Source organism: Adiantum capillus-veneris, chromosome 5 (genome assembly GCF_014529385.1).
Source record: "Adiantum capillus-veneris isolate H3 chromosome 5, ASM1452938v2, whole genome shotgun sequence".
NCBI classification, from domain to species: domain Eukaryota; kingdom Viridiplantae; phylum Streptophyta; class Polypodiopsida; order Polypodiales; family Pteridaceae; genus Adiantum; species Adiantum capillus-veneris.
The window spans coordinates 129,800,288-129,827,023 of NC_140935.1; the positions used below are offsets into that span (position 1 = coordinate 129,800,288).

Sequence of the window (26,736 nt, forward strand, 5' to 3'; positions counted from 1 at the left end):
TTGATCGCATGGCTGCCAATGTTAAATTCCCTCAAAGGCAAATCTACTTTAGGTTCGGGGAAAAAGATAAGTACATAGATACTAAGGAGTTGGGTGACACCATATTCATTGTACATACGCAAGCTTTCAATAAGTCAATAAAGAGCTCTATTTTCGTGTACATGATTTTTATTAAAGATTCTCAAAATGAACCTAATGCTTTAGCAAAAGAAAATATAAACAATCAAAAGGATTTCAAGATGCTTTTATTGACGATGTCCCTTCTGAACTACCTCCTAAATGAGGGAATGATGACCATGCAATTGAACTTCTTCCAGGAAGTTCCCCGCCTAATAAACCTCCTTATATAGTTTCTCAAGCTCAACAACATGAGATTATGCGGCAAGTGTATGAGCTAGTTGAGAGGGGCATGGTTAGGCCTAGCTCATCTCCATTTTGTTCACCCGTGTTATTAGTGCAAAAAAAAGACGGCACACATTATATGTGTGTCCACTATAGAGCACTAAATGGGATGACTATCAAGAATAGGTTTCCCATTTTTGACCTATTTGATAAGATGCAAGGGTCGGCCTACTTCAGTAGGATTGACCTAAAAAGTGGCTACCATCAAATAAGGATAGTTGATCAAGACATTGTAAAGACCGCATTTCGCACTACATTTGGTCTTTATGATTACATTGTCATGCCTTTTGGCTTGACCAATGCACCAGCCACATTTAAGCGCTTGATGGAAAAGTTATTCAGGCCTCACCGAACCTTTATTGGAGTGTTCTTTGATGATATAATCATCTACTCTAATTCATTAGACGAACACAAGCAACATCTCCAGGTAATATTTCAAGTCTTACAAGAGAATAAACATTATATTAATCGAAAGAAAAGTGAGTTTATCTTACAAGAGATTCAGTATTTAGGTCACATTATCTCTCAAGATGGTATCCGAATGGATCCATCAAAGCTAGAGGTAATAAAAGGATGGCCTAATCCAAGGAATCTACATGAACTAAGAAGCTTTATAGGTATGTGTGCATACTATAGATGCTTCATAGAAAAGTTCTCACAAATCGCAGGACCATTACATGACTTAACAAAGAAAAACGTTAGATATACATGGTCTACCAAGGAGAACAATGCTTTCAAAAAGCTTAAAGAAAAGCTTATCTCTCAACCTGTGCTTACACTGTCGGATCTCTCAAAGCCATTTGAGGTCCAATGTGACGCTTGTGGTGATTGCCTTGAAGTTGTTTTGCTCCAAGAAGGGCATGCAATAGCCTATGAAAGTCGAAGGCTCGACCCTCTTGAGCAAGCTCTAGGCATATATGAAAAGGAACTCCTCGCAATTCTACATGCCTTAGACCCATGGAAGCACTATTTATTGGGGACTCCTTTCATTCTGTGGACAGATCACCAAAGCCTTAAGTACTTCATGACGCAGACCAAGCTCTCCGACAAACAAATCAGGTGGGCAACTTTCCTTTTGCAATTTCATTTTCATATTGCTCACATTGCTGGCAAGCATAATCAAGTAGCCGATGCACTCTCCAGACGACCAAGAGTGAATGCAATTTCCATAGCAACTCACAATGATCTATCTTCTATGATAGATAAGTACGCTATTCATTCCGATTTTAGAGATGTGATTTCAGCCCTTGCACTAGGGAAGAAAGAGGAACCATTTACCTTACAAGATGGTTATCTTCTCTATGTGATTTCCATAGCAACTCATAATGATCTATCTTCTATGATAGATAAGTATGCTATTGATTCCGATTTTAGAGATGTGATTTCAGCCCTTGCACTAGGGAAGAAAGAGGAACCATTTACCTTACAAGATGGTTATCTTCTCTATGACAATAGACTATGCGTTACTAACTCACTACATAAGAAAGTAATGTATGAATCTCATGCTCCTCCTTATGCAGGGCATAGAGGGATTCAGTCTACCCTAAACGGGATTGAAGCATATTTCTATTGGCCTGCCATGAAAGCAAACATACAAGAGTATGTTTCTAAATGTGTGGTATGCCAAAAGACAAAGTTTGATAGAGGAAAGCAACCTGGATTGCTTCAACCTTTGCCAATCCTTAATTCACCATGGGAGAGCATATCCATGGATTTTATCTTTGGATTGCCTAAGTCTATCCATGGGAATACGGGAATATGGACGATAGTAGACAGGTTCAGTAAACAAGCTCATTTTATACATGTCTACCCTCTTCAAATGGCAACCCTCTTCATTTCACAAATTTTCAAGTACCATCAAATGGCAACCCTCTTCATTTCACAAATTTTCAAGTACCATGGCTTGCCAATGTCCATAGTGTTGGATAGAGATCCTAGAATGACCAGTAATTTCTGGAAGGGTCTCTTTGAGAATTTAGGGACAAGGCTAAACTTCTCTTCGGCCTATCATCCACAAACGGATGGCCAAAGTGAAATAGCTAACCTAACAATTCTCAATCTACTAAAAGCCTATGTAACGGAAGTAGATCAAATATCCCAATGAGAGAAGTACTTACCCTTAGTGGAGTATGCTTACAATAACACTGTACATACTTCCAGGGGAAAAGCACCTTTTGAGGTAATTGAGGGAAGATCAAAAAGTCCCTTGGTACTTAAGGTACATGGGAAGATCTTCGCTGCAGATGAGTATAGCCGAGACCTACAAGAATCTTTTCAAAAGATTAAGGATGCTATCTCTATCTCACAACAAAGGCAAAAGGCTGTTGCTGACAAGCACAGAAGAGCCCAAGCCTTTAAAGAAAATGATTGGGTCTTATTAAAGTTTCCCAAGGCTCGATTAAGGCACACGACGGGCAAGAATTCTACGGGACACCAAAAGTACTATGCTAAATTAGCAAAAAGGTACTATGGTCTTTTCCAGATTCTAAGACCAATCAATGAAATGGCCTATCAACTCAAGTTGCCTAGTCATTGGCTCGTACACAATGCTTTCCATGTGAACCTACTAAAGCCTTACAAAGGAGAGCCACCTCAAGAACCAACTATTGAAGGCCCACCGGAGATCGAGGACCAAGAAGAGATGTTGCAGCCCGAGTCCATTCTCCAACATGAAGACAATGTATTGAGAGGCGGTAAGATGATCTTACGGTATCTTATTAAGTTTAAGAACTATCCTTTTGAAGATGCTAGATGGATGCAAAGCATACAATTAAAGGATAACCTAAACCTTGTCAATGTTTACAATGCTTCCCTAGAGTAAGCAAATGTACAAAAAATTAAAATCAACGAAGTTTTTGTCTTATAAGACTCTCTTTTTCTTTATTGTGCACAAATGTTAAGAAGTATGCATACTTAGGATCAAGTTTGCGGAGACGACCTCTTCCAAGTAGAGCTTGTCCCTCTACTGTGGAAGATTGATGGGACTAATGCGCACACATGCTTGCGGTAGCTTAGGCTCTCAAGTGCCAAATGGGTTAGTTGTCCATTCTGGAATGATGTCGTACGATAAAATAGGGATCCTCTACCCGCTAGAAAAAGGACTAATGACTAGGCTTTATCTCCTCTATCCCATATTCGAGGATGACTATGATTTCAAGAGAGAGGTAATGTCATAATCACTAATATTAATTCCCCTAAATGATTTTCTTATGTGAAACTGATCATTTAATATGGGAAAGTACCAGGGGAGAAAACGCTAGAATATTGGTTAAGCTGGCAGACCGGTCACAATAGAGATCCAAAGGAGGGAAAATAGGGATCCAAAGGGAGGGCCATGTGCAAAAGAGCAATGTGCAACAATGGGCTTCAAAGACCCTAAGGTTCAGCCCATTAAGACTTCCAAAATGCTAAAGTTCCAAAATTCAAAGGTAAGGTCCAATGGTCAAAACCTAGGAAATATTGGATGCTTGTGGGAAGACTCAAAAGTCTTCCCACATCCCTATCCTTGAGGAGGTAGCCCTTTTAGTAGGGGATGAGAGAGAAACACACACACACTCTTGCAAGCTCCCTTTACACAAAGGGCATAGTGGACACATGTCAGCTCCCTAGGCCAGTTGCTCCCAAGGTGCAGTCCAATCCTATTGGATGGCCATAGAGGTGGACCAATGAGAATTAGGCTACAGTAAATTTAGTTTAATTCATTTAAAAACACTTGATAAAAGAACCAATAGATATTAAGCTCTCTAGAAGACTATTGGACAGACAGTCTCCCAAGGGGTCCAAGGAGCATTCAGCAGCCCAATGGCTTGCCTGATTCCTATTGGCTAGAAGACTAAGAGGTCCAATGAGATTTTAATTGAATTATTTGAATACCTAAAGCTCTCACAAAAGCGGAAAGGGGGACACATGTCATAAGGCTATCACTTATGCTTCTTAATTATCATTGGCTAAGCTTTGCAGGGTCCAATAGGATGCCATCATGAGTAAAAAGAAAGAGGCGTCGACCAAGAGAGAGAGGGGGACTGATTTTGGCAAGGCATTATCACACACTCACTCACACAATCTCATGTGTGGAGTAAAGAAGACTATCTCCTTCTCAAGCTTTAATGGAGGAGAAGGGAGAAGGGAGACCTACACCAACAACTCTTGGCTTTGTGATGCAAATCCAACCAAGAACCAAGCTCCAATGCATGCTCATCTCCTCTACCATGCTAATTACTAAGCTATTATGAGTGATTACATGAGGAGACATACTTCTTTCTCGTAAGAATACTGCTTCTTCCTCTCGATCTACTCTCATACCCCGCTAGCTCTCACCATCTTCGAAGGTGTGTGAGGTCTTGGGTATGAAACCGTGAGGGAATTGATGTTGTTTTTACAAGTGTGAGCTTAGTGCTTGAGGCATCCATCTTCATTGCACTTGAAGGAACACAAAGTACTGTATTGTAAAATGTCTCCCTTGACAGGGGAAATCTATACTACAAAGCCTTTTGGAGGCGGGACCTGCTCCATGTAAATCCGGTCCTCAACTATTGTCAATAGCTTAATCTCTCTCTCTTTTTGAAGTATTGTTCCTACCTATCTAACTAGATGTTATGCTTTTTGTTGTTCTCTCCATCCAAGCACTCTTGCTATGCTCATTAGAAAGCTATTCTAATGAAATGCTCTTTATGTCTATGATATTTTCCGCTACACACAAGTTACTAGACCATTAGATGTTACAAAAAGACTCTAAAGATAGGGCTCCAACGTAGCTTGTGACTAAACATATGCCCTTGGATTTAAAGTGGGCTTATGTTGAGTGAAGATGACTCAATGGGGACCTAAGCTCTCAGGACACCATCCAAATAGGACAAGTCTCATGGAAGACTAAGAAATGAGCTTCAATGCCAATTTAAATAGCATCAAGGTTAAACAATGCCAACACTCAAGCTCATCACAATTAAACTAAACAAGGCACCACAAGAAGCTCTACAGGAATGCTAGGAATCAAACTTTACAAACAATATAAAAAACATGCAAACTAACAATTTTTGCTCGTTTGTCTATTCATATTCCAAGCTTCATTAGTGGGACAATCCAAGTCTCGAGCAAAGCAACCTTAGTGCTCATTAAATATGGTTGCCAAAAACATGGTGTAGAGATGGGATAAAAATTGAAAATCTCTTGAACCCTTGAATCTAAGTCCACCTTGTATTGTAACACATCTAAGGGATACTCATTTGTCCAAATAGTGAGAAAAACAAAGATCACCATTTTTGTAAGTGAGCCCAAATTGAACTTCTCCAATCATAACCATAGTCTATAACAGGAACCACAACTTCAAATTATCAAGACTATGTTTGCTTAGAGCAAATTTGATAGGATGGGACCCAAAATCATGTTTTTCTAAATTCCAATGCATCCAAACTTCACAGTGAGGCTCCATAGAGGGTCACAATTTACAAATTATGTGGTCACAAGCTACAAGCCCAAAATAAAAAAGTAGAAATTAAATTTTATCGCCTTGTTGTTTTGTCAGGTCTGTGTGCACACCAATAAAGGTGAACACTTTCTCTAGAGGTTGTCCCTAAAATATGGATTGTCCAGGAAGCTGGTTGGCAATGAAGAAATTTGAGTTATGGTTTGCCTCAACCATAAGCAAGTCATACAATATGGGTGGAGTCAAGAAATCACCAAGGCCAACACATAATGGAAAATATCATACAATGACTTCAACACAAGGCTTAGGTAGAAGAGGGAAAAGCAAAGGCAGACCTCAAACATATTCTAAGGCATTTGACCTCTCCAATGTCAAGGGAAGCATAGTCAGATTCTTGAAGCCTATGATCACAGTTCAAGTGTGGTACACAGAAGATGGTCTTGAAGTCAAGCCCACCATCTTCCCTACCAACTATTACCAAATCAAAAACCACAATGTTGTGAAAAACTCCTTGTGAGATTGACTTCAATCCAATTGCCTCTTTGGTTCTGCTCTCAACACTTCCCCTTGGCAAATGAGAGAGATACACAATGACACACAATCGAATGCAATACGCTATGGTAAAGAGTGATAAAAGGGCAAAACAAACAAAATTGCAACTTCCAAACCTTGTATTGCATGACCAAATTGCTTATGCCATGCCTAAGAAGTCAAAGAAGAGTCCATCTTTATGGTGGGCCAATGCTTACATGGATTTCCCATTGTGCATTGGGAAGATCGACAAATCACAAGAAGCCCAAGACCAAGGAGCAGATTCACTACTTGTGTGTAAACCCAAGACAAAAACATAGGTGCATTCTTTGAGCCTAAACCTTTTGAAGCGATGGCGCTTGAAGCTATATAACCTAGGGCAGTCATTCATCAAAATCTCCCTATATCAAGTGCGTTCTAATAGAAAAAAATGCCAAAAAACGCATCAAACTTAAAAAAATCCTAGTATACCCTTGTATCATTTTGGGATGGATTTGTCCCAATTTTTGGGTACTCTAATATTTATGACAATAAAGCTCTATCTTTACGTGTAGTAGATAACGAGCTCACAAATTGTAATAGGACTTATTTTGCAAAGTTTTTGGTATATATTTTGTTTGGAGCAAAGTTTTTTCATTTCAATGTTTTTTCTTAGTCCAGAGTTTTATTCTAATCGTTTTCGTGAAGTTTCAAATTTTAACCCAAGACACCTTTCGGGAGCAAGTTTTGAGGGTCTTAAGGTCAAAATTTGGAAAAGTTTTGTAAATAGGAATTGTAGTCCTCAATACGAGGAAAAATATTGCTACTTTGAGTTTTCTCAGATTCCTCCATTTTGATGCTTGTTTCAGCCCGTAGATTAAAGAAAAAGTGAGAAAATGTTGTTTTATACTTGCAAGAAAATTTTCGGCCAAACTGAACAAATATGGATTTTTCGCATCACAAAACTATCGAAGAGCACAACAAGACGAACAAATTCATATGACACAGCCCCGAAAAAATTCCGAATCATTTGGGAGGTACGGTTCACTGAAAATGGTCGTGAATTGTGGACTAACTCACGCGCGTGGAATGTGTTTTAGTGGTTCTTATGCGTTTGTGTGCATGACGCCTCTTTTCAAGTCTATTCTAGGTCACTTTGTTAAAAGATTGGAGCTGGGTCCAAAAATAGCGACTTTTCGTGAAGAAGACAACCCTCACACTCAAAAGGAAGCTATTCTATAGTGAGGGCGCCTTGAGATTGTGATTGTGAACGAGAGTGAGTGTGATCGAGAGTGAGAGTGAGTGCGATTGAGATTGAGAATTGTGCACAAGATTGAGAGTGAAATAGCTCGAGGGTGGTCAGGAGGTTTGACTCGACCTACGCTTTACTTGTACCTGTGAATTTACATCAATACATATCTCTGATTTCCTCTATCTACTCTTTGTACTTGCAATTTCTGTAATTCAGTTTGTTGTGCTCTCGTGTCTCGTCACACAAATAGCCGCATTTGTGTCTAAAATGACGAAAATTTTTATCATGAAGAGCCCAAGATACCATTCAAAATCCTACTTCTATCATCTCCTATTGAGGGAGAACCAATCTTCCTATAAGGAGTTGCAAATTTTTTTTGTCTTTGGATATATTTGCAAGGTGACTCGAGGGGTATTTTGGAAATTTTCGAGAAATTGAACGGCATTTTTTGGGAACTTTTGGTAAAATACGAAAGGGTGTATTGGAAATTTCGACAAATTTCAAGGGTAGTCTGGCCATTTTTCCTTATTAATAATACATACGTACATGCTGTATTCATACCGTGTGCCTATTTAAAAGACCCGCACCCTCCTCTTTAGTTAACAGTGACCGACCCGGGCTATAGGGGCACATCACAGTGACTCGATTGATAAAGAAGAACCAACTTCGAAGAGAATACCTTTTCCATGACTCAAACCTGCAAGAAGTTGTAGAAGTTTAGAGAAGAAGCTGAAGACAGGAGAAAGAAGCAAATAAGGTAAGACCACAGGACAATTCCTTCTCCACAGGTTGGCAGGGCTTTAGATGAAAGGTTGGCAGCCTCAGTCCTAAATACTCAGGAGCAAGGAACAAAACTAGCCCAACAGCAATTATGAGATGCTTTAGAAAGAAAGAGAACTAGCCCAAGAGCAATTCAGAGACGCTCTAGGAAGAAAACAAGCTAGGAAAAACATGCAAGAAACAGGAGGAATGGGTGGACCTGCCATTCAATAGCCACCTCCAATTGCAGAGCAAGTTGCAGCTACCGACACAGCACACGGAGGTAACAGAGCTTTTGAAGAGCAAGCAACCAAGGAAAGAGGGCTACCACTACCATGGGATATTTAGCTACAACTGCTGCTCCTGTGTGACGAGGCTTTGAGGCAAAAGATGTAAACAAAGTGTCACAATCATCCTTTTGTTGGGCATAGAGGAGTAGATGTGACCCTCAAGCAAATTGAGAGTTACTTCTATCGGCCCCAACTCAAGAAGGACGTGGATGAGTCTATGTGTACCTCTATGGTATGTCAGAAAAGGGAAGCATGATGGGCACAAAGCAGTAGGACTCTTACAGCCTTTACCTATTCCAAATCAACCATGGGGGAATTTTTCTATGAATTCTATACGTGGGACATCAAGGGAAACAAAGGAAGAGATACAGATGGTGATAAATTCATCCACTCAAACTGAGTAGCAAGAAGAGTGGGGTAGGATAAAGCTCAAGAAACCAAAACTACACAGCCTACAGAGGATGAGTTAGCAAAGATGGATCATGCTGCCTAGACACACAAACAACCCCATATCTTGGAGAGACCACAACAATAGAAAACTAGAGAAAGTGTGGAAACAACCACAAGTTGCATCTATTGTCCAACAAGGTCTTACGATACACCCAAGAGTCCAAGAGAATCAACAGCTACAAAAATGACAGAAATAGGACAGCTAGATGCCAGACATCACAACCTAAATTTGTTGCAAGCTTGACTGGGCATGGGTTAACAATATGAGAGGAAAATGACAATACACAGAAGTGCAGGGGAATCTGGTTATATGTTAAAGCAGAACTTGAAGAGAAGACCAAAGCATTGGGAGAAGGACAAAGGTGATAACCCAAGAACAGCTCACAGCAGTCTTTGACATAAGGAAGAATACGTCAGTCAAGAGAAGCAGGCCAAGCTAAAGAATACTTGATGCGATTGATTTGGGAGATGATTGATTTGGGAGATAATTGCAAAATTAATGGAGAGAATAGCCAAGAAACAGAGATAAGAAGTGATAGGATGGTCCCGTCTCAAGAAGATGAATCAGATGGTAGCAAGTGTTTATAGACAAATGCCACTAAGAGCAATACGTCAAGGACCTCCTCAAGGGCAACCAATGGTTAGTAGGCCAGACAGCTTAAACGGTGCACAATAGAGGGAAAATAGACCAATCATGAGATGCATGAGTGCTACTATAGGCCTAAATACGATGGGAATGTGCAGTATGTTAAAGCTCAAGAAGAAAAAATAGGCCGTACAATAAATAGACATGAGACAAATATGAAGATTAAAGATAAGAACCAATAAATTAAGAGTAGCTGAGTAGCTGCATTACACAAATGCTCAGCATGACTTATCAGAAGCTTAGAGAAAGGTAAATGTTCACAACAATTCCTGAACGAGCATGATTACAGAGCCCATATGCATGATTAGAAGATGCACTCTCCAGTTGGAAATCTTCAACTCATCAGGGAAATTTCCAGATGGAAATCTACAACCCGTCACGGTAAAGAAGTTATAGCAAGTAATTCAACCCATCAGGTTGTTATTTGAAAAAACCTATAGATGAAACCCATGAAGATCAATAACTGCTCCAGATGCATAATGCAAGCCAATAGGAAAAGACAACTCTCTCTTCCGAAAGAAACATTTGCATTAATTAAGAATTTTGTAGTTGAATTATCGGTGCATAGAATAAGTAAGCGTGCATGTATGCACGCTTACTTATGTGCGTATGTGCATGTATGCACATACGAATGTGCGTGCGTGAGGGAAGGGCGAGATTTTTTGGACTCCATGCAATCTCACACAGCCACTATGACACGGAAGAGTAAATATTTACAAGAAAATTTCTGGCCAATCCATCTTACTTACAAGAAGGCTTCCCTTCATAGGAGTGAGATACACTTAGTACAAAGTAACGATCATCTCATCTGGCCATCCATCAGGGGAAAAGTAGAAAGTAAAACCCTCAAATCACATTCTAGAATAGCCGAAACCTCTTTTTCCCTTCATATCAACTCTTCCTGATTGACTACAAGGCTGCACAAAGAGGATGATACATGATCGGAAATTGCCGATGACCGCAGGACTTGGTGACATCACTTGGTCTGTATCATTGATCTGCTCCTGGATATGACTACATGGGGAGTGTTGCTCAAAATGACTTCAAGCAGAGGTGGTGGCTTTTATTAAAAAGAATAATTTGAATGTTGACAGCACTTTCACCTCATTCACCAAGCCAAAAGCAACAATCTATAGCAACTTTCCGCAAACTGCTCCCTCTTTCTTCAGCCATCATCTCTTGCAGCCTCTTCCCTTCGTATCCTCTCCTCTTCCTCCTTGTTGAATATGGTATTCAATTGTCGTTCAAGCTTTGCACACAACAAGAGAGAGACTATCAGCACGGACCATCAAGAACGAAAAAGGCAAGCAATAACCTTTAATTGATAAAAATTCACCTGGACATTGCGGTACTTCACAGTCTGTAACTCTTCGACTAGAGATGTAACCCTACAAGTACAGAGCTTGTTAAAAACAGGACAAAATTTTTCACTGCAAGTTAATGCTGCAGTAGACTGTAGGTGCAAGCAGGATGTCCACTAGCAACCCCATACATAAAACCTCTTCATAAAATTTCCAAAACATAAATCTAACAAATGAAGAAATGTCTACAGTAGACCTCATAAGTGCAAGTGGCATGTCCACTAGCAACCCCATACATACAACCTCTTTATAAAATTCCCAAAACCATAAATCTAACTAATCAAGAGATGTCTGCATTTTATTATTTTTTTTAAACACCTGCTTTCGTTTAAATGACAAGGTAGCTTATTGATTACCGGTTTTGTAGTTCTCCAACCTGTGCAAGGAGATCCCTTTCTCTCTCCAATGAAAGCTCCCCCTAACAGCACACAAACATTATCTGACTTAAGCTTTTTAACTTCAACAAATTTGACCAAACTTATGAAAGCATGTTCAAAACCCTGACCATGGATTCCACAGAGCTCATAGTTGGACTCCGAGAAAGACCCCTTCCACCTAAGGTTCGAAAAGCTGTGAACATCCAAAAGCTTGCTGAGTGCACAAATTTTGATTGGTGGAGGTCAACTAGTCCAAAATTTGTCACATACCTTAAAACCATTCATGATAAAAAGCTAAAGGTGCTTACACTCTGAATAAGCTGAACGCATTGTTTTGTTTAAAAAGTATTCACCCCCTAAGAGATATCAATTCCACAGGCGCACACTTTCACCGATTGGTCATAAACAGGAAGAAAAGTGAGTTCTTTCTACCGGAGAAGCACCTTTTAGGACACATTGTTTCGTCTAATGGTGTTAGAATGATCCAACTAAGGTGGGAGCATTCGAGATTGGCCTCCTCTTAGAAATGTACATGATGTAAGGAGCTTTTTGGGGCCACGCTATTACTGTAGACGGTTCATTCTCGACAGTTTACAAAGATTGCTTCACCATTGCATACCTTGACTCATTAAAGGGGTACCATTCACTTGGGGACTTCTACAAATTGCACTCTTGAGCATCTCAAGAGAAGTTCACTACAGGGACGATGTTGAAGTTACCAAATTTACAAGAGTCTGTTGAGGTTTATTGTGATGCTTGTGTAAGCAATTTGGGAGCAGTATTAATGCAAGATGGCCATGCCAAAGTTTACGAGAGTAAGCCAGAAAGGGTTGCACAGATATCTGAAAAGGAGCTCTTAGCAGTTATACATACTTTGATTCAGTGGAGGCATTACTTGTTCAGTGGGGATTTTACAATGTACACAGATCACCAGAGTTCGAGATACTTCTTGTGCCAGAATAAGCTTTGCAAGAAGCATATGAGATGGGCAAACATTTTCTCGCAGTTTCATTTCCACATAAAATATTTGTAGGGAAAGAAGAACGTAGTGGCAGATACGTTGTCTTGCAAGCCATAAATATCCATTGTCAATCAGTCCATCATCGAGACTTTGATGAAATGCAAGAGTAGTATGCTGCAAACCTGGATTTTTGTGAGATCTTCAATAGGGTACACAGTGGAGAGACAGTTTTAGGATACTCTCTCAAAGAAAAGGTTTTGATGGCAAAGACTATCTTGTACGTGACTCGTAGTTTGCGGCAGAAGGTATTGACGGAGTGTCACAATCCTCCTTTTGTTGGGCATAGAAGTGAAGCTTCAGGATGTTCAGAGATATTTCTTCAGCCATAGCTTCACGAGGAGGAAGATGAGTTTGTGATTACTTCTTTGGTATGTCAGAAAGTGTTAAGTTCGACCGGCACAAAGTGACACGACTTCTCAAGTCTTTACCGATTCCAAATCGACCATGGGAGAGTATAGCAATGACTTCAACTTTTATCTTCCCAAAGACTTAAGTGGGCATGCCGCATGATGGCATATGGACTATTGTGGATAGATTCAGCAAACCAGCTCATGTACCAGTGAAGAAGACAGTGAAGGCCGATCAGTGTCTGGCAAATCTTTCGATTGCATGGGATGCCTACATCTCTTGCTTCCGATAGGATCCCCTATTTACCAGTTGTCTTTGGAGAGCAATGTGTGAGAATGTGGGTATTATGCTCATCTTCATTTCATCCACAGACTGATGCACAGTCAGAGATAGCCGACTCAGTCAGTTGTTTAGACTTGCTAAAGTGCTTCATCCCTAAACACCAATCTCAATAGGAGTTGTTTACTTGCAAAAACACTATTCATACTTCGACAGGGAAGGCACCGTTTGAGATTGTCGAGGGTGGCAAATGTTGGGTCTAAAGGCCCTCTTATAGCCTCTCTTACTCATTTTATTCATTCTTTTAAATGGCCTTTGAGTGTGAACACGAGCAGAGAGAGAGAGAGAGTGCGAGCGCTGTTGCAGAGAGAGAGGGAGAGAGAGCGTACGATATCAATTGTGTTTCTTGGGCACACAACTAAAAGCCCTATGTTTTATTATTAAGGGTACAAACTTGTGACCATTTAAATGGCCTTATATGCTGAAAATAGGTTGAAAACGGGTCATTTCGGGCTGTTTCTCTTCAAAAACAGGTTTTTTCTCTTAATTACAGCAAGCACAAGTATTACAGGTACATTTGGGACACTTTGGGCAACACCAATCCACCCAGAGAATTGGGGGTTTTGCCCTATTTGCTGAAATTTCAGTAAATTTCAGCAAGTTGTCACTTTAAACTTGGGGGTTTTGCACATTAGTGCAAGATTATTCAAGTTTACGCCTATAGGTGTAATTACAGGAGAAATTCTCGGGGATTCGAGTTGAGAAATTGAGGGCTTTTGCTGATTTTTCAGAAATTTCAGCAAATTGTGCAGTAACTTTTGGAGCTTTTGCAAATGTGATGCAATTTTGGACATTTTGTGTCATGTATTGCAATTTGTGGTACAATTGAGCAGAGTTTGAGACCTCTCTCATATATACAGGAGGTTTATGTGACAATAAACACATGTATTTACTTGTGGATGCTTCCCATTGAGTCTATGTATTGCTGAAAATACATTTTGCAGCAGCTTTTACCTCAGTTGCAGGTTTTAGGTTGTTGCAAATGCACTTTGGTTTTACTGCTAAAGTGGGAGCATTCATGCATAGGATGTATGCTTCATGTGTGTGCTGAAATTTCAGTATTTACTACTGAAATTTATCTCTTTTACTGTTGTACACTTTAGATAAAGTGTTTGTAACCCAGTGTTACGTTTCCTTGCACTTCTATAGTGTTCTCTGAGCTTGTAAGAGGCTAAAATTGCAACTTACAGCCTGCTGTTATAAAATTAAAGCAGTGAATTTTTTGTCTATTTCGCATCGAAATGGTTTCCAATGCATCTACAAGTAGCAGTGAGTCAAAGTCTTTGATGGAAAACAAAAGATTTGATGGCACTTGCTTTGATTTGTGGAAGGAAAGAATGCAAGGCATTCTATTCCTTAAAGATTGTAAAGATGCATTGCTCGCAGCAAAACTTGAAAACTTGTCAGATGCAGATTGGGCAAAGCTGAACAAAAAGGCTATTGCTTATATCAAAATGGCTGTGTCAGATGATGTGCTTACTGATATTAAGCGTCTTGACACTGCACATGCTATTTGGCAGAAGTTGACTAGTACGTATGAGAATAAAACTCCTGTGCATCAAGTTCATCTCATGCGGAAACTTGTAAATATGGAATTGGATGAGGCAAAGCCTGCATCTGAGCATTTGAATGCGTTTACAGGTGTTTTGAGTCAACTTCAGGATTCAGGGTTGCAACCATTTGATGACAAGTTGAAAGCTATCTTTCTTTTGATGACTTTGCCCGACAGTTGGGAAGCGCTTGTTGTGTCATTGTCAAACAATGCTGCTTTAACCTATGATGGTGTAAGAGGCTCCATTCTCAATGAGGAGATTAGGAGGAAAGCCAGTGGTGAAGGCAGTGGCACAACTTATCATGTAAGGGGCAGGTCAGAGAAAAGGAACAATGTAGCTAACAAGAGCAAGAGTAGAAGTAAGAGCAAGGGAAAATCTCAACATATAACTTGCTATCAATGTGGACGCAAAGGACATAAAAAGCCTGATTGCAGATTTTACAAACAAGAGCTTGAGAGGAAGAAGAAGAAGGATGCAAAAGATGCTAAAGGTGATGATGACACCTCCTCTTCTTCCAAGGATGTTAGCAAGGCCAATGTGGCCTCTAGTGTGGTCATAGAGGAAATTGTTGATGTGGACGAAGCACTTGTCGTAGCTTCGAGTGTCTTTGATGATGTTGTGGCTATGGCAAGTGATATGTATATCACGAAGCCAGATCTTATTGACGCTTTGCTTTCAACACATGATGGGCTGTCCCAGTCTTGGATAGTAGACAGTGGTGCCTCATTTCATGTAACTCCTTCTTTGGAGTCTTTTGCCACATACACTGCAGGTAACCTGGGTAAAGTTTACTTGGGTAATAACTATGCATGTGACATTGAGGGTGTTGGCACCATTACTTGGCTTTGGAAAATGGTCAAGAACTTGTTTTGCATGAGGTTAGGTATGTGCCTGGCATTAAGAAGAGTCTGCTATCAGATGGGCAGCTTGATGTAAAGGGCTACTTCACTACTTTTTGTGGTGGCTCTTGGAAAATACAAAAGGGTTCTATGTTGATTGTGAAGGGCAGCAAAAGGGGAACTTTATACTATTTGCATTGCAAGGTCTTACCTCGCAAGTTTGTTGCTATGGCTGAAGTTCATTGTCCAATGGAACTTTGGTATAAGAGACTTGGCCATATGAGTGAGAAAGGACTACAGGTTCTCTCCTCTCTTGGGAGATTTGATGTAAAAGGTCCTTGCCTTGAATTTTGTAAAGATTGTATCTATGGTAAACAAGTGAAGTTCTCTTATTCGTCTGGTGTCTCTAAAAAGTTGCATGCTCTTGATTTAGTACATTCAAATGTTTGCACTATGCCTGTGAGCTCACATGGTGGTGCACACTATTTGTATCTTTCATTGATAATTTCAGTAGAAAGACTTGGGTGTATGTACTTAAAAACAAGAGTGATGTTTTTGACGCTTTTAAAAGATTTCATGCTTTTGTGACCACACAAAAGGGTCTCAAGTTAAAGACCATAAGAACAGATAATGGGGGAGAGTATGTATCACGTGAATTTAATGGTTTTTCTGAGATGCATGGTATTAAAAGGGAGTTAACAGCCCCTTATAATCCATCATCTAATGGCGTGGCTGAGAGATATAACCACACAATTTGTGAGAGGATACGTTGCATGTTGTCCACAGCTAATCTTCCGCAAGAATTTTGGGGAGAGGCTTTGAAAATTGCAGTTCATGTATGCAACCGTTCTCCAAATCGTGCTTTCGACAATGGCATCCCCGAAGAGGTTTGGTCTGGCAAACTTGCTTCATATGACCATTTGCGTGTTTTTGGCTGCGAGGCATTTGTACATGTGTCTGTAGATCAGAGGACTAAGCTAGACATGAAATCCATCAGAGGCATCTTCATGGGTTATGGAGATGAGGGTGAGATGAGTTACAGAGTATGGCTACCTGATTACAGGAAGGTTGTACGCAGCCGAGATGTAGTATTTAATGAGGCTAAATTGCTCCAAAATGCTACACATGCGGACCATGATAAAAAGAGGGTAAAATTTCATAATGACCAGCCAGCCATAAAGCCTTCCTTGGCTGAAAATATGGTGCCTATTGATGCTGAAAATGAGCAACAACCATTTGTGCAACAGCCAGAAGAGAATGGACAACAAATAGATGCACAAAATGGGGTAGAACACAATGACGAGCAGGCTGAAAATGATTTACAGCAGGGTATAAATGCTGAAAATCAGCCGCTAAATGATAACAGAATCATTCCTGAGGATGTAGACCCTTTACCAGCAAATGTAGATCATTGGGTGAGGAGATCTACACGTCAGAGACGTCAACCAGAGAGGTTTCAGCCATCTTTGGATTGTGTTTTGTTGAGTGATGAGGGAGAGCCTCTTACATACAAAGACGCCCAGTCTTGTGACGACAAAAGTAAGTGGGAGCTTGCTATGAAATCTGAGATGCAATCACTGTATGCAAATAATACATGGGAGCTTGTGCATTTGCCCAAAGGTAGGAAAGCTATTCCTAACAAGTGGGTTTATAAGATCAAATGTGTTGATGACAAACCCAAATACAAAGCGCGTTTAGTTGCCAAGGGTTATGCACAGAAGGAAGGCATTGACTTCCAGGAAATCTTCTCACCTGTAGTGAAGATGTCTACTCTCCGTGTGTTGTTTGCTCTATGTGCTATCTTGGATTTGGAGCTTGATCAAATGGATGTGATCACTGCTTTCTTACATGGTGACTTGGATGAGGAGCTGTATATGCTGCAGCCTGAGGGCTTTGTCATTCCAGGGAAAGAGCATTTGGTATGCAAACTAAAACGCAGCTTGTATGGGTTGAAACAAGCTCCTAGACAGTGGTACAAAAAGTTTGATACTTTTATGCTAAATCATGGTTTCAAACGTAGTCAAGCAGATCACTGTCTTTACACTAAAAAGGCTCCTGATGGTAGTCTTATTGTGCTAGTCCTATATGTGGATGACATGTTGATTGCTGGCAAGCATAAGGAGACTTTGAATGCTTTGAAAAAGGAGCTGAATTCAGCTTTCTCGATGAAAGATTTGGGTGCAGCTGAACATATTTTGGGTATGCGTATTAGGAGGGATAGAAAGAAGCGTTTTTTATTCCTTTCTCAAGACAAATACATCAAGAAAGTACTTGAGAGATTTAATATGGCTGATGCTAAGCCTCTTGGTGTGCCCTTACCTACGCACACAAAGCTTAGCAAGCTAGATTGCCCAAAAGATGATATAGCTGCCCATGCTATGAAAGGCATTCCTTATGCTTCAGCTTGTGGTTCATTGATGTATGCCATGGTTGCTACACGACCATACATTGCTTATGCAGTGGGAGTTGTTAGCAGGTTCATGTCTAATCCTGGCAAACCACATTGGGAGGCAGTGAAGAGCATATTCCCGTACTTAAAAGGTACACTGGACACATGCATATGTTATGGCAAGGGTACACTATCATTGCGGGGATTCTGTGATTCGGACATGGCAGGTGATCTTGACACTAGAAAGTCTACCAGTGGGTATGTATTCACACTTACTGGAGGTGCTATTTCATGGTGTTCAAGGTTACAGAAGATTGTGGCACTGAGCACTACAGAGGCTGAATATATTTCAGCCACAGAGGCTTCTAAGGAAGCTATTTGGCTTGGCAGGTTGGTCAGAGACTTTGGTCTTCCTGCATATGCTCCAGTGCTTGGTTGTGATAGTCAGAGTGCTGTATACCTGGCTAAGAATGCCATGTTCCATGCTCGTACCAAACACATTGATGTGCGGTACCATTTTATACGACAGGTATTGGATGATGGCCTTGTCACACTGACAAAGGTCAAGACACACGATAATCCTCCAGATATTCTCACTAAGTGTCTTGCTAAGACACAACATCAGCATTGCTTACACTTAGTGGGAGTTACTTAAAGGTACCACATCGGGCCTTTAAGTGGGAGGTTGTTGGGTCTAAAGGCCCTCTTATAGCCTCTCTTACTCATTTTATTCATTCTTTTATACTCGGGTGTGTTCACACTCAAAGGCCATTTAAATGGTCTCAAGTTTGTACCCTTAATAATAAAACATAGGGCTTTTAGTTGTGTGCCCAAGAAACACAATTGATATCGTACGCTCTCTCTCTCCCTCTTTCTCTGCAACAGCGCTCGCACTCTCTCTCTCTCTGTTCGTGTGGTCTGCTACATCCATCGCCAGCCCCTCTTGCACTTCAGCAAAAAGGTCCCTCCTATTTTGTGCACCAAGGACAAGATTTTCCAAGCAGATTATTTTGTACAAGAACTATATCATTTTGTACAGGAACTAGAGACTCCTTATGCTAAGGTTAAGGAGGCTTTGCAAAAGTCTCAAGAATGGCACAAGAAAGCAGCAGACAAGCATCGCCACGACTTGCAGTTGAAGGAAGGTGATTGGGTTTAACAAGGCACGTCTTAGAAAAATGAAGGGTTCGGAGAAGCTTTTTGCCAAAAGCTAAGTATAAGATACTATGGGCCCTTAAAGATATAAAAAAAAAATCAATGATAAGTACTTTTGGCTAGAGTTGAGAGAAGCAACTAGAGGTAGAACATATAGAGGAGATTCTTATACCTGAGTAGGTCCTAGCACACAAGGAGAGGAAAGAAAAGGGTAAGCTGGTCCACAGTTATTTGTTCAAGGTCAGGAATTATTTGGCTCTTGATGCAAAGTCGATGGAGGAGGAGGATTTGGCACATACGCCTCAAATAGTGGAGCTTTACCTTGAAATTTTTGCTTTAGCTCCGACTATTCCAAAAGCGCACAGCGGGTTAAAGCTGGTGCGGTGCCTCCTAGAAAAGAGGGGAACCACTCCACTCCTTCGTTATAGATTGCCCAAAAAGAATAGAGTTAACCAACTTCTCTCTGAGATTTTTGGTGGTGCTGACAGAAAGATAGTACCCACCTAAGTGACTTTATGATATACAAATAAAAAGTTGCTAGGGTAAATGTCCTAATTACGGAACGGGCCCACCCCAATTATTTAACAAGAGTCTGTGCCAGTGGGCAACCACTTCGGAGGGGGTAAGTGGTCTTGTTCCAATGACGTGTCCACTGCTGATATGCCAATACCACCATTCGAACGCCATCGCCGAACTCTCCGGCCTAGGGTGAGGCTTGCAATGCGAGCCTAGTTTTTTTACACGGGAGTGCATTACTTGCTGTCAGAATTGTCATACGTTACACCGAAAGGCTCCAGATTTGTTTCTTGAGTAGACGATGTCCGCAAGTATCTGATACGCCCTCTTGCGCTCAAAATCTCACAGGATAGCTTGAGATCTAAGCTCGACATTTTCAGTGTCCTTATTATGGGGCCTTTACCCTATAAGGTTTGAGCTTGTAGTTAGGAAATCCTCAAGACCTAAGAATCATGCACTATTTCAATTGTTGTTTCGTTTGTGTATGTGAGAGATGAAACGACCCCAAGATTTTGTCTTGCTTATGTGGATTTCGAGTGACGAGATTTAGTGCATCAAGACATCCTTGAGAGATCAATGTGGTCGCGCATGTGATGGCTAAATAAGTCATAATGATTGTCATAAACTGCTGACATGTCAAGCCACCGATAACCTGAGCCAACTTGTAGATCTTGGCAACCCTAGAAGTTGCAGAAGAAGAAGTTGTTCCCACCAAACCTACAGAGCCTCATCGAGTGGAGCAATTTATAAAAGGGCCCAACTTATGGGATCCCGTCCGATGGGGCCCAAGACCCTAGGAGCAAACATAAAATGAAGCAAAGACCCCCTCACACACAAACTCAACCTTGCATGAAGAATGGATGACGTGGCAAATGATGTACGGACGCCCACATATAATGCTGACATGCTGACATGGTAGATTTTCGGATTTTCCATTGGCGCTGCTGACATGGCAGGTGTACGGATTTTTGTAATTTGCACTGGCAGCTTTTCAGTGCCAGCTTTTGAGTTTGTAGTTTTTCATATAACTGCTTTTGAAAGGCCAAGGGCCTTTAAATACGAAGGGTGGGCTCTCTCTCTGGCAGTCTTGCAGGAGCAAGTGCAAAGCAGAGCCACCAGAGCTTGTACCTGTTGAAGCAATATAAAGAAATACTGAGCTTGTACCTGTTAAGGCAATATAAAGAAATACTTAAGGGAGCGCCATCGTTTGGGGCCTCTGCGTCTTGGGGTGGAACTATGCCAGTCTGCCTGTCTCGTGTGATCTCTCTCTTTCAGTTCAATTGTATTGAAGTGCTTAGAAGTTGTTCAGTCTATTCTTTTCAGTTGGCACGTGGTGCCCATCCCGTTACAATGATCATGGTTCATGTCTAAAGGTCCGGATGGGGATCGCGATGTGAATGTGATTATGATTGTTCAATGACTTGTGTCTTTGTGCTAGTGCATGGTTTGAAGTGGTCAAATGCATGTAAGCATAGAGTCGGTGTCTATTCAACTACTTTCTGTCCACTGATTTTTGCAAGCGTAGTCAAAACAGGTATATTTGAGGGTGATTACTCTTCTTTAAAGCGGAAGGGGGGGGAGTATGTCACAAAAGAGATGACATGGCAGTTTACCCGACTCAAGGCTGGAAAAAATTGTGAATTGAGTATAGTAAATTCATGGTTTGCAGAATACCTAGTAGGCCACAAAAAATTTCAAAAGAAACGGCCTGTTGATGTGGCAGCATGAATTGCAGCACAATTTATGGAAGCTGCTTTTGGGGCACCCGATTTTTTTTAATATAGTGCCAGCTTTTCGTAACCAGCTGCTTTTCGTAACCTATTGCTTTTCAGATAAAGGCCTTTAAATACAAGTCTAGAGAGCCGCTCCTGCAGATCAGCTTGGTAGCATACTGCAGACTGGGCTCCTCCAACAGCTGTACTCTGTGATTGAATAATAAAAAGAAGTACCGAAAGGGCATCAAACTTGGCCTAGTGCATCTGGAATAGGAACTCGGCAACTTCGTGTGTCAGTTTTGAACTTCAAGTGTTAAGGTTTTCCAGTTCTGCTCTTGTGTTGCGTGAGATTGCCGTCTTGTCAATGCCAAGCCGGTCACAATACCTCAACTAGGACTCCGACTATCGACTTCTTCATTGATCGAAAAGCTAGAGCGAATGAACTACCTTGGCTGCTTAATTGGGAATCTGAGTAAAAGAGATGGGGTGTACATAAATTTATATGCCTTGTCATGAACATTCAAAGCTGGTCACTCCTATTATCGGGAAGCAAAATGTCCAGGTTGAAAACTATGTGAATACTGAGAAGTTCTATGTAATGCCTTATGGTTTGATGTTCAACAGGTGCATGATATTCTGTATACCCTTTCCAGGTTACTTAGACTCTTTTGGGAGGAATACACATGCTTGATGATTGAACCAAAGCTTAAAGGTGGCCTCATTCAAACAGATAAAACATTGTAATTTTGTATACTGAGAGAAACACAATGTTTCACTTGAATCTTATAAGTCTTGGTTGGATAAAGAGCATACAGAATTCCTCAATTAATTCATGATTGTTTGTTTGAATCTGTGCTGAACAAGTTTCCTCCTGAGTAGTCTGAGAATTATAGTAAAGAATCGATCTTTTCTACCACAAATAGAAGACATAGTCGACTATCCGCAAGGTGCTATTATGTTCAACAGGTTTTAGTGTATTACTGCTGAGAAGTAAACAATGCTTTACACCATCTGCTCTAGAGTCTCCTAGATACAAAATGCATTAAATGTAGCTGCTAAACGAGATAGGTGAATAATGGAAATACCTGGTAGGCATATGATCACGTAGTGCACAAAAGTAGAAAGAACATACACAAATACATGCACCCAAAAACAAAAACATCGTCGACAAGCACAGCACATAAAGAAGAGCAGCCTACATTAATAGAAACTGAGACTCCAGTTGATATGCTATGAGAGATGACATACAGTTAGATTTTTCCATAAATTGCTCTGAAGGGTTGATGCTGCTCATCAAATTAACGATTAACTCCTGCAAGAGACCACAAAATGAAACTTGGCAGCCAGACGAGAACAAGAATGAGATTTAAGCAAACGTTTGTGACCTATATAAATCTCTGCACTAACTTTTTTTTAAAATTATTTTATTTAGTACTCACCTGTTGGACAGCAGTTTGATTAAACAGGTTTTGAAGCTGTGGAATTACAGACATCACATTCAACCCAGGTGATATGCCTGCTGAGAAAGACTGTGAAGATCCGAGAGCAGGACCTTGCTGCCAAACCAGAAGACTCTCAAGATCATTAACCATACGGATATGGAAAAGAAATAATCCTAAGCCTCAACATACAATGGACAGCACTTCAGAAAAATAACAAAAGGCCAAGCATTGGTAAATCACAGCTTCATGATCCACAGTGGTATAATAAAGCTTGTGAACATTAAACGTAATCACTGATAAAGGAAAAGAGCACGTATAACCAAGAAATTCAGACTTGGACAAAAAAATTCTATTTGAATTCAACAGGAGAAAAATGAAAAAGCTGTCTAAACAAGCACCATAATGCTGGATCTGTTTTTCCACAGCAGAGTTCGTTCAAACCAAAAAGAGTCGGGGCCTCTGCATGTCTTAGCTAGTCTTTCAGCACTGAAGCATCCTCTAACAAATCAGACTGGATGCCTTGAAAGCATGTTTAATCCACCCAGGTATCAGTTGAGCTAGAAAGTCAAGAACAGCTAATAACACTCGGAACACTTTACTGCAAATGCAAATAATAGCAGAACAACCCTTGAAGTAAACAAGGTTAGCTACTGCACTTATTGCAAAAAACAAGACGTTGTATTCAGACAAACAATGTTATCGCCAACCTGGGTAGCATACATGTTAGAGCAGATGTATTCAAGAATGAAACCTTACCATGTTTTTTCGCTCTATAAGACCGTCACTAACACTTGAAGATTTATGAAGTGACAACGTCTGCAAAAGTAAAAAAAGTTCGCACGCTACAGACATGTGACGCAATTCCCAAAAGTAACAACATGCCAGCTTGAAATCACAGGAAACGCACCTGCGCACTGGCATTGCGCCACATATTTGTAGATGGCATACCCTGCAAAAGGAAATGGAGCACTCTCACAACTGTTCTGTTTCTAAATGTCTTTTTTTTTCTTGCCTTGATGAGAATCTAGACTCAATGAAGAACACAAAAAAACTCAACGTCACCCTCCCTCCCCTTACACAATTGCACAACCTATATCTTCTTAGTTCTTACCCCAACTATCCCATCCTCAGCCCTCTTTTCAGCAAATGAGTGATTATGCATCAAAGGAACCCTCACAGGTATGCATCTGTATCGGGAGGGCACCACGTGCCAAGACACGCTGGAACAGAATTTTACCACTCTAAAACAATTAAACGAGAGAGAGAGAGAGAGAGAGAGAGAGAGAGAGAGAGAGAGAGAGAGAGAGAGAGAGAGAGAGAGAGAGAGAGAGAGAGAGAGATGAAATGAAATGTTATATTAACGTCTTCAAAAGGACAAAGTGACCTATGAGACCAGAAAGTTACAATGCGGTGTATCTGATACAAAGTCAGATTAACAAAATATATTAAGCTAGGATAACAAGATATAAATACTGCGGAATCCTAAGCTAAGCTGATAGGTGTCGAAGGTGAAAGGCGTGAAATGTGTGAACTAAGCAGTGTAGACAATATGGGAGGGAAGTAGAGATCCATCTTCATTTGCACTCTAGACTACGAAAAAGTATGGCTCGAATCCTTTGATGTATCCTCCTTCGAAACTGTGTAACTCCTCTTCTCCATCAGGGTCCTCTAGATCTCCCTAGCTCCAATGCTCCGTCTATGAGAATGCCAATAGTGCGGGTAGACCTCTCCAGTGTTGGCTGCTCCTCTGTCTGCTCTTCTGGGTGTACAATATCTAGTGGAAAGAAATCTATGATCTGTCTTTGACGTTGTCTCTCTTCAGCTCTCCTCAGTAAAGTTTCTCTATGCCTGTGTAACTCAAGTAGATATAGCCCAAGACATCTCTGATCCTCATAACTCATGACCCTAGATAGAGGCCCAAAACCTTCTCTGAATAGACAATGAAAACGGCCTTGTATCTCATAGTACACTGTGCAATGACATATGTAATGTACCTCTGTCTCTGACTCTAGATGGCATAAGCGGCATATCCTGCTATCTGCTGGTGTCTCTCTGAATCTGCCAATCTCAGTCTCAATCTCGAGCTGATGTGAGGACGTGCGTATCTGGCCAATGGCACAACGCAAACCATGAGACAGATGTGTGTCCATATAGCTAGGTCGAATCACAAATCCATCCCCCGTGAGGTGGAGAAGATGCTCTCTATAGAAAGCCATCTTTGTGCCCAACTCCTGTATCGGCTCTATCCATGTCCTCCTCGTGTCCAGCTGGATCAGATCCTGATGAATGAGTCTATTAATCTCTACCCGCGTCAAAGACCTCAAGGGTGCCTGTAGAGAGTATTGAAAAGAGGCAACCTGTCCATGGTGAAACCATGTGTCTGAAACCATGATGCCATTTGTGCATACCAGCATGATGTATCCCCATTAAGAGCTAATTGTCTGGAGGACTCTAGAGCCACCCTGGCATATCTGTCCAGCCTCCGATAAGCGCCTCAATCTCCATAGGGGGAGCAGCTAATTCCGATCGAATGATATCATGCAGTACGGAAGCCTTGGCTCTAATCAGCCGAGAGATCATAGATACCAGGGGCTTCTCCATGCGCCTCCAACCATCCTGGCCTACAGAAGGTCCCCAAACCTTCATCCCATATAACATAGTAGAGGCAACCAAAGTATCAAAGAGCCATAACTTTGTCCTAGGTTCTTGGAATTGTACCTGCGAACACATCCTCTCCATTCCTCCCAGAGCCGCACCAGCTCTAGTTAGTCTAGTCTCTGCTGCTCTTCTCAAAGAAAATCTTGTCCCTCTAAAGACTACCCCCAGGTAAGTGTATGCATCTGTATACTCCACAATCTCCTGACCATATTTGAAAGTAGGTAATGATCTCCTGACCCATTGCGATGTGGTGTTAAACACCATAACCTTGGTTTTACCTAGGTTTACACACAATCCACTATACTCTGCAAAACTGCGTAGTGCATCCAAATGTCATTACATACCTTCTGGTGAGTTAGATATCAGCACAATATCATCAGCATATAGCAACAATGGGATCCACGTCCTTGCCAGCTGGGCATCCCTGTCACCCTTTCTGTCAATGTAATCAGACACCTCATCAACATACATACCAAATAGAGTAGGAGACAATGGGCAGCCCTGTTTCACTCCAATAGTAGAGTGAACTAAATCAGATACCACTTCCGGGGTGCGTACATGTCCCGTCACTGATCTGTACAAAGCCATAATCCCCCAAATCACCTCTATGGGCACCCCCATATACTGTAGTCTGTGCATCAATCGAGCTCTTAGTACCACGTCAAATGCTTTGCGAAAATCCACAAAGCTACAGTAGATCCGTCTCCCATGTGCTCTGCCCTCCTCAATGATGGCCCTGAGTGTCAGAATATGATCAAGAGTGAAGAAACCCCTCCTGAAGCCGGCCTGACCCTTTGCTCGTACACCCTCGTTCTCTGCCCAATTACTCAAGTGTTGCTCTAGAATAGATGCATACAACTGTGCCAATGTGTGTCCAACCATAACAGTGCGGTAGTTCCCAGGCTCTGTAGGGTCACCAGCCTTGAAGATGGGCACAATATTAGATAACCTCCAAGTCTCAGGTAATCCCTCACACATGGCACGATTCCGGAGAGTCAGAGATCAACACAATATCATCAGCATATAACAATAGTGGAATCCATGTTCTTGCCAGCTGTGCGCCTCTATCACTATCTCTCTCAATGTAGTCAGAAACCTCATCCACATACATACCAAATAGAGTAGAAGAGAGCGGGCAGCCCTGCTTCACCCCAAAAGTGGAGTAAACCGGTGTGGATAGACCCTCTGGGGTGCGTACATGCCCTACTACTGACCTTCATAATGCCATGACCCCCCAAATGAGCTCTGTGGGTACTCCCATCTGCTGTAATCTGCGCATCAATCTAGCTATG

At 41.2% G+C, this 26,736-nt stretch overlaps 1 protein-coding gene across 4 annotated transcripts in view; it reads right to left on the reverse strand.

The window, feature by feature from the left end:
• Positions 1-10,241: 10,241 nt before the first annotated feature.
• LOC147458106 (uncharacterized) overlaps positions 10,242-26,736 on the reverse strand; it is a 108,882-nt gene continuing 92,387 nt past the window's right edge. For 2 of the 4 annotated variants that reach the window (XM_086512846.1, XM_086512843.1), the window contains 8 exons: positions 23,694-23,735; positions 23,543-23,602; positions 22,784-22,900; positions 22,593-22,656; positions 11,598-11,662; positions 11,449-11,510; positions 11,068-11,119; positions 10,242-10,980 (listed from right to left, as the gene is read on the reverse strand). In XM_086512846.1, the coding sequence (XP_086368972.1) occupies positions 10,897-10,980; positions 11,068-11,119; positions 11,449-11,510; positions 11,598-11,662; positions 22,593-22,656; positions 22,784-22,900; positions 23,543-23,602; positions 23,694-23,735 (546 nt within the window). In that variant the 3' untranslated portion in view covers positions 10,242-10,896. Of the gene's footprint in view, positions 10,981-11,067; positions 11,120-11,448; positions 11,511-11,597; positions 11,663-22,543; positions 22,657-22,783; positions 22,901-23,542; positions 23,603-23,693; positions 23,736-26,736 lie in introns of all 4 variants that reach the window. The other 2 variants (XM_086512844.1, XM_086512845.1) reach the window with 2 other exon arrangements.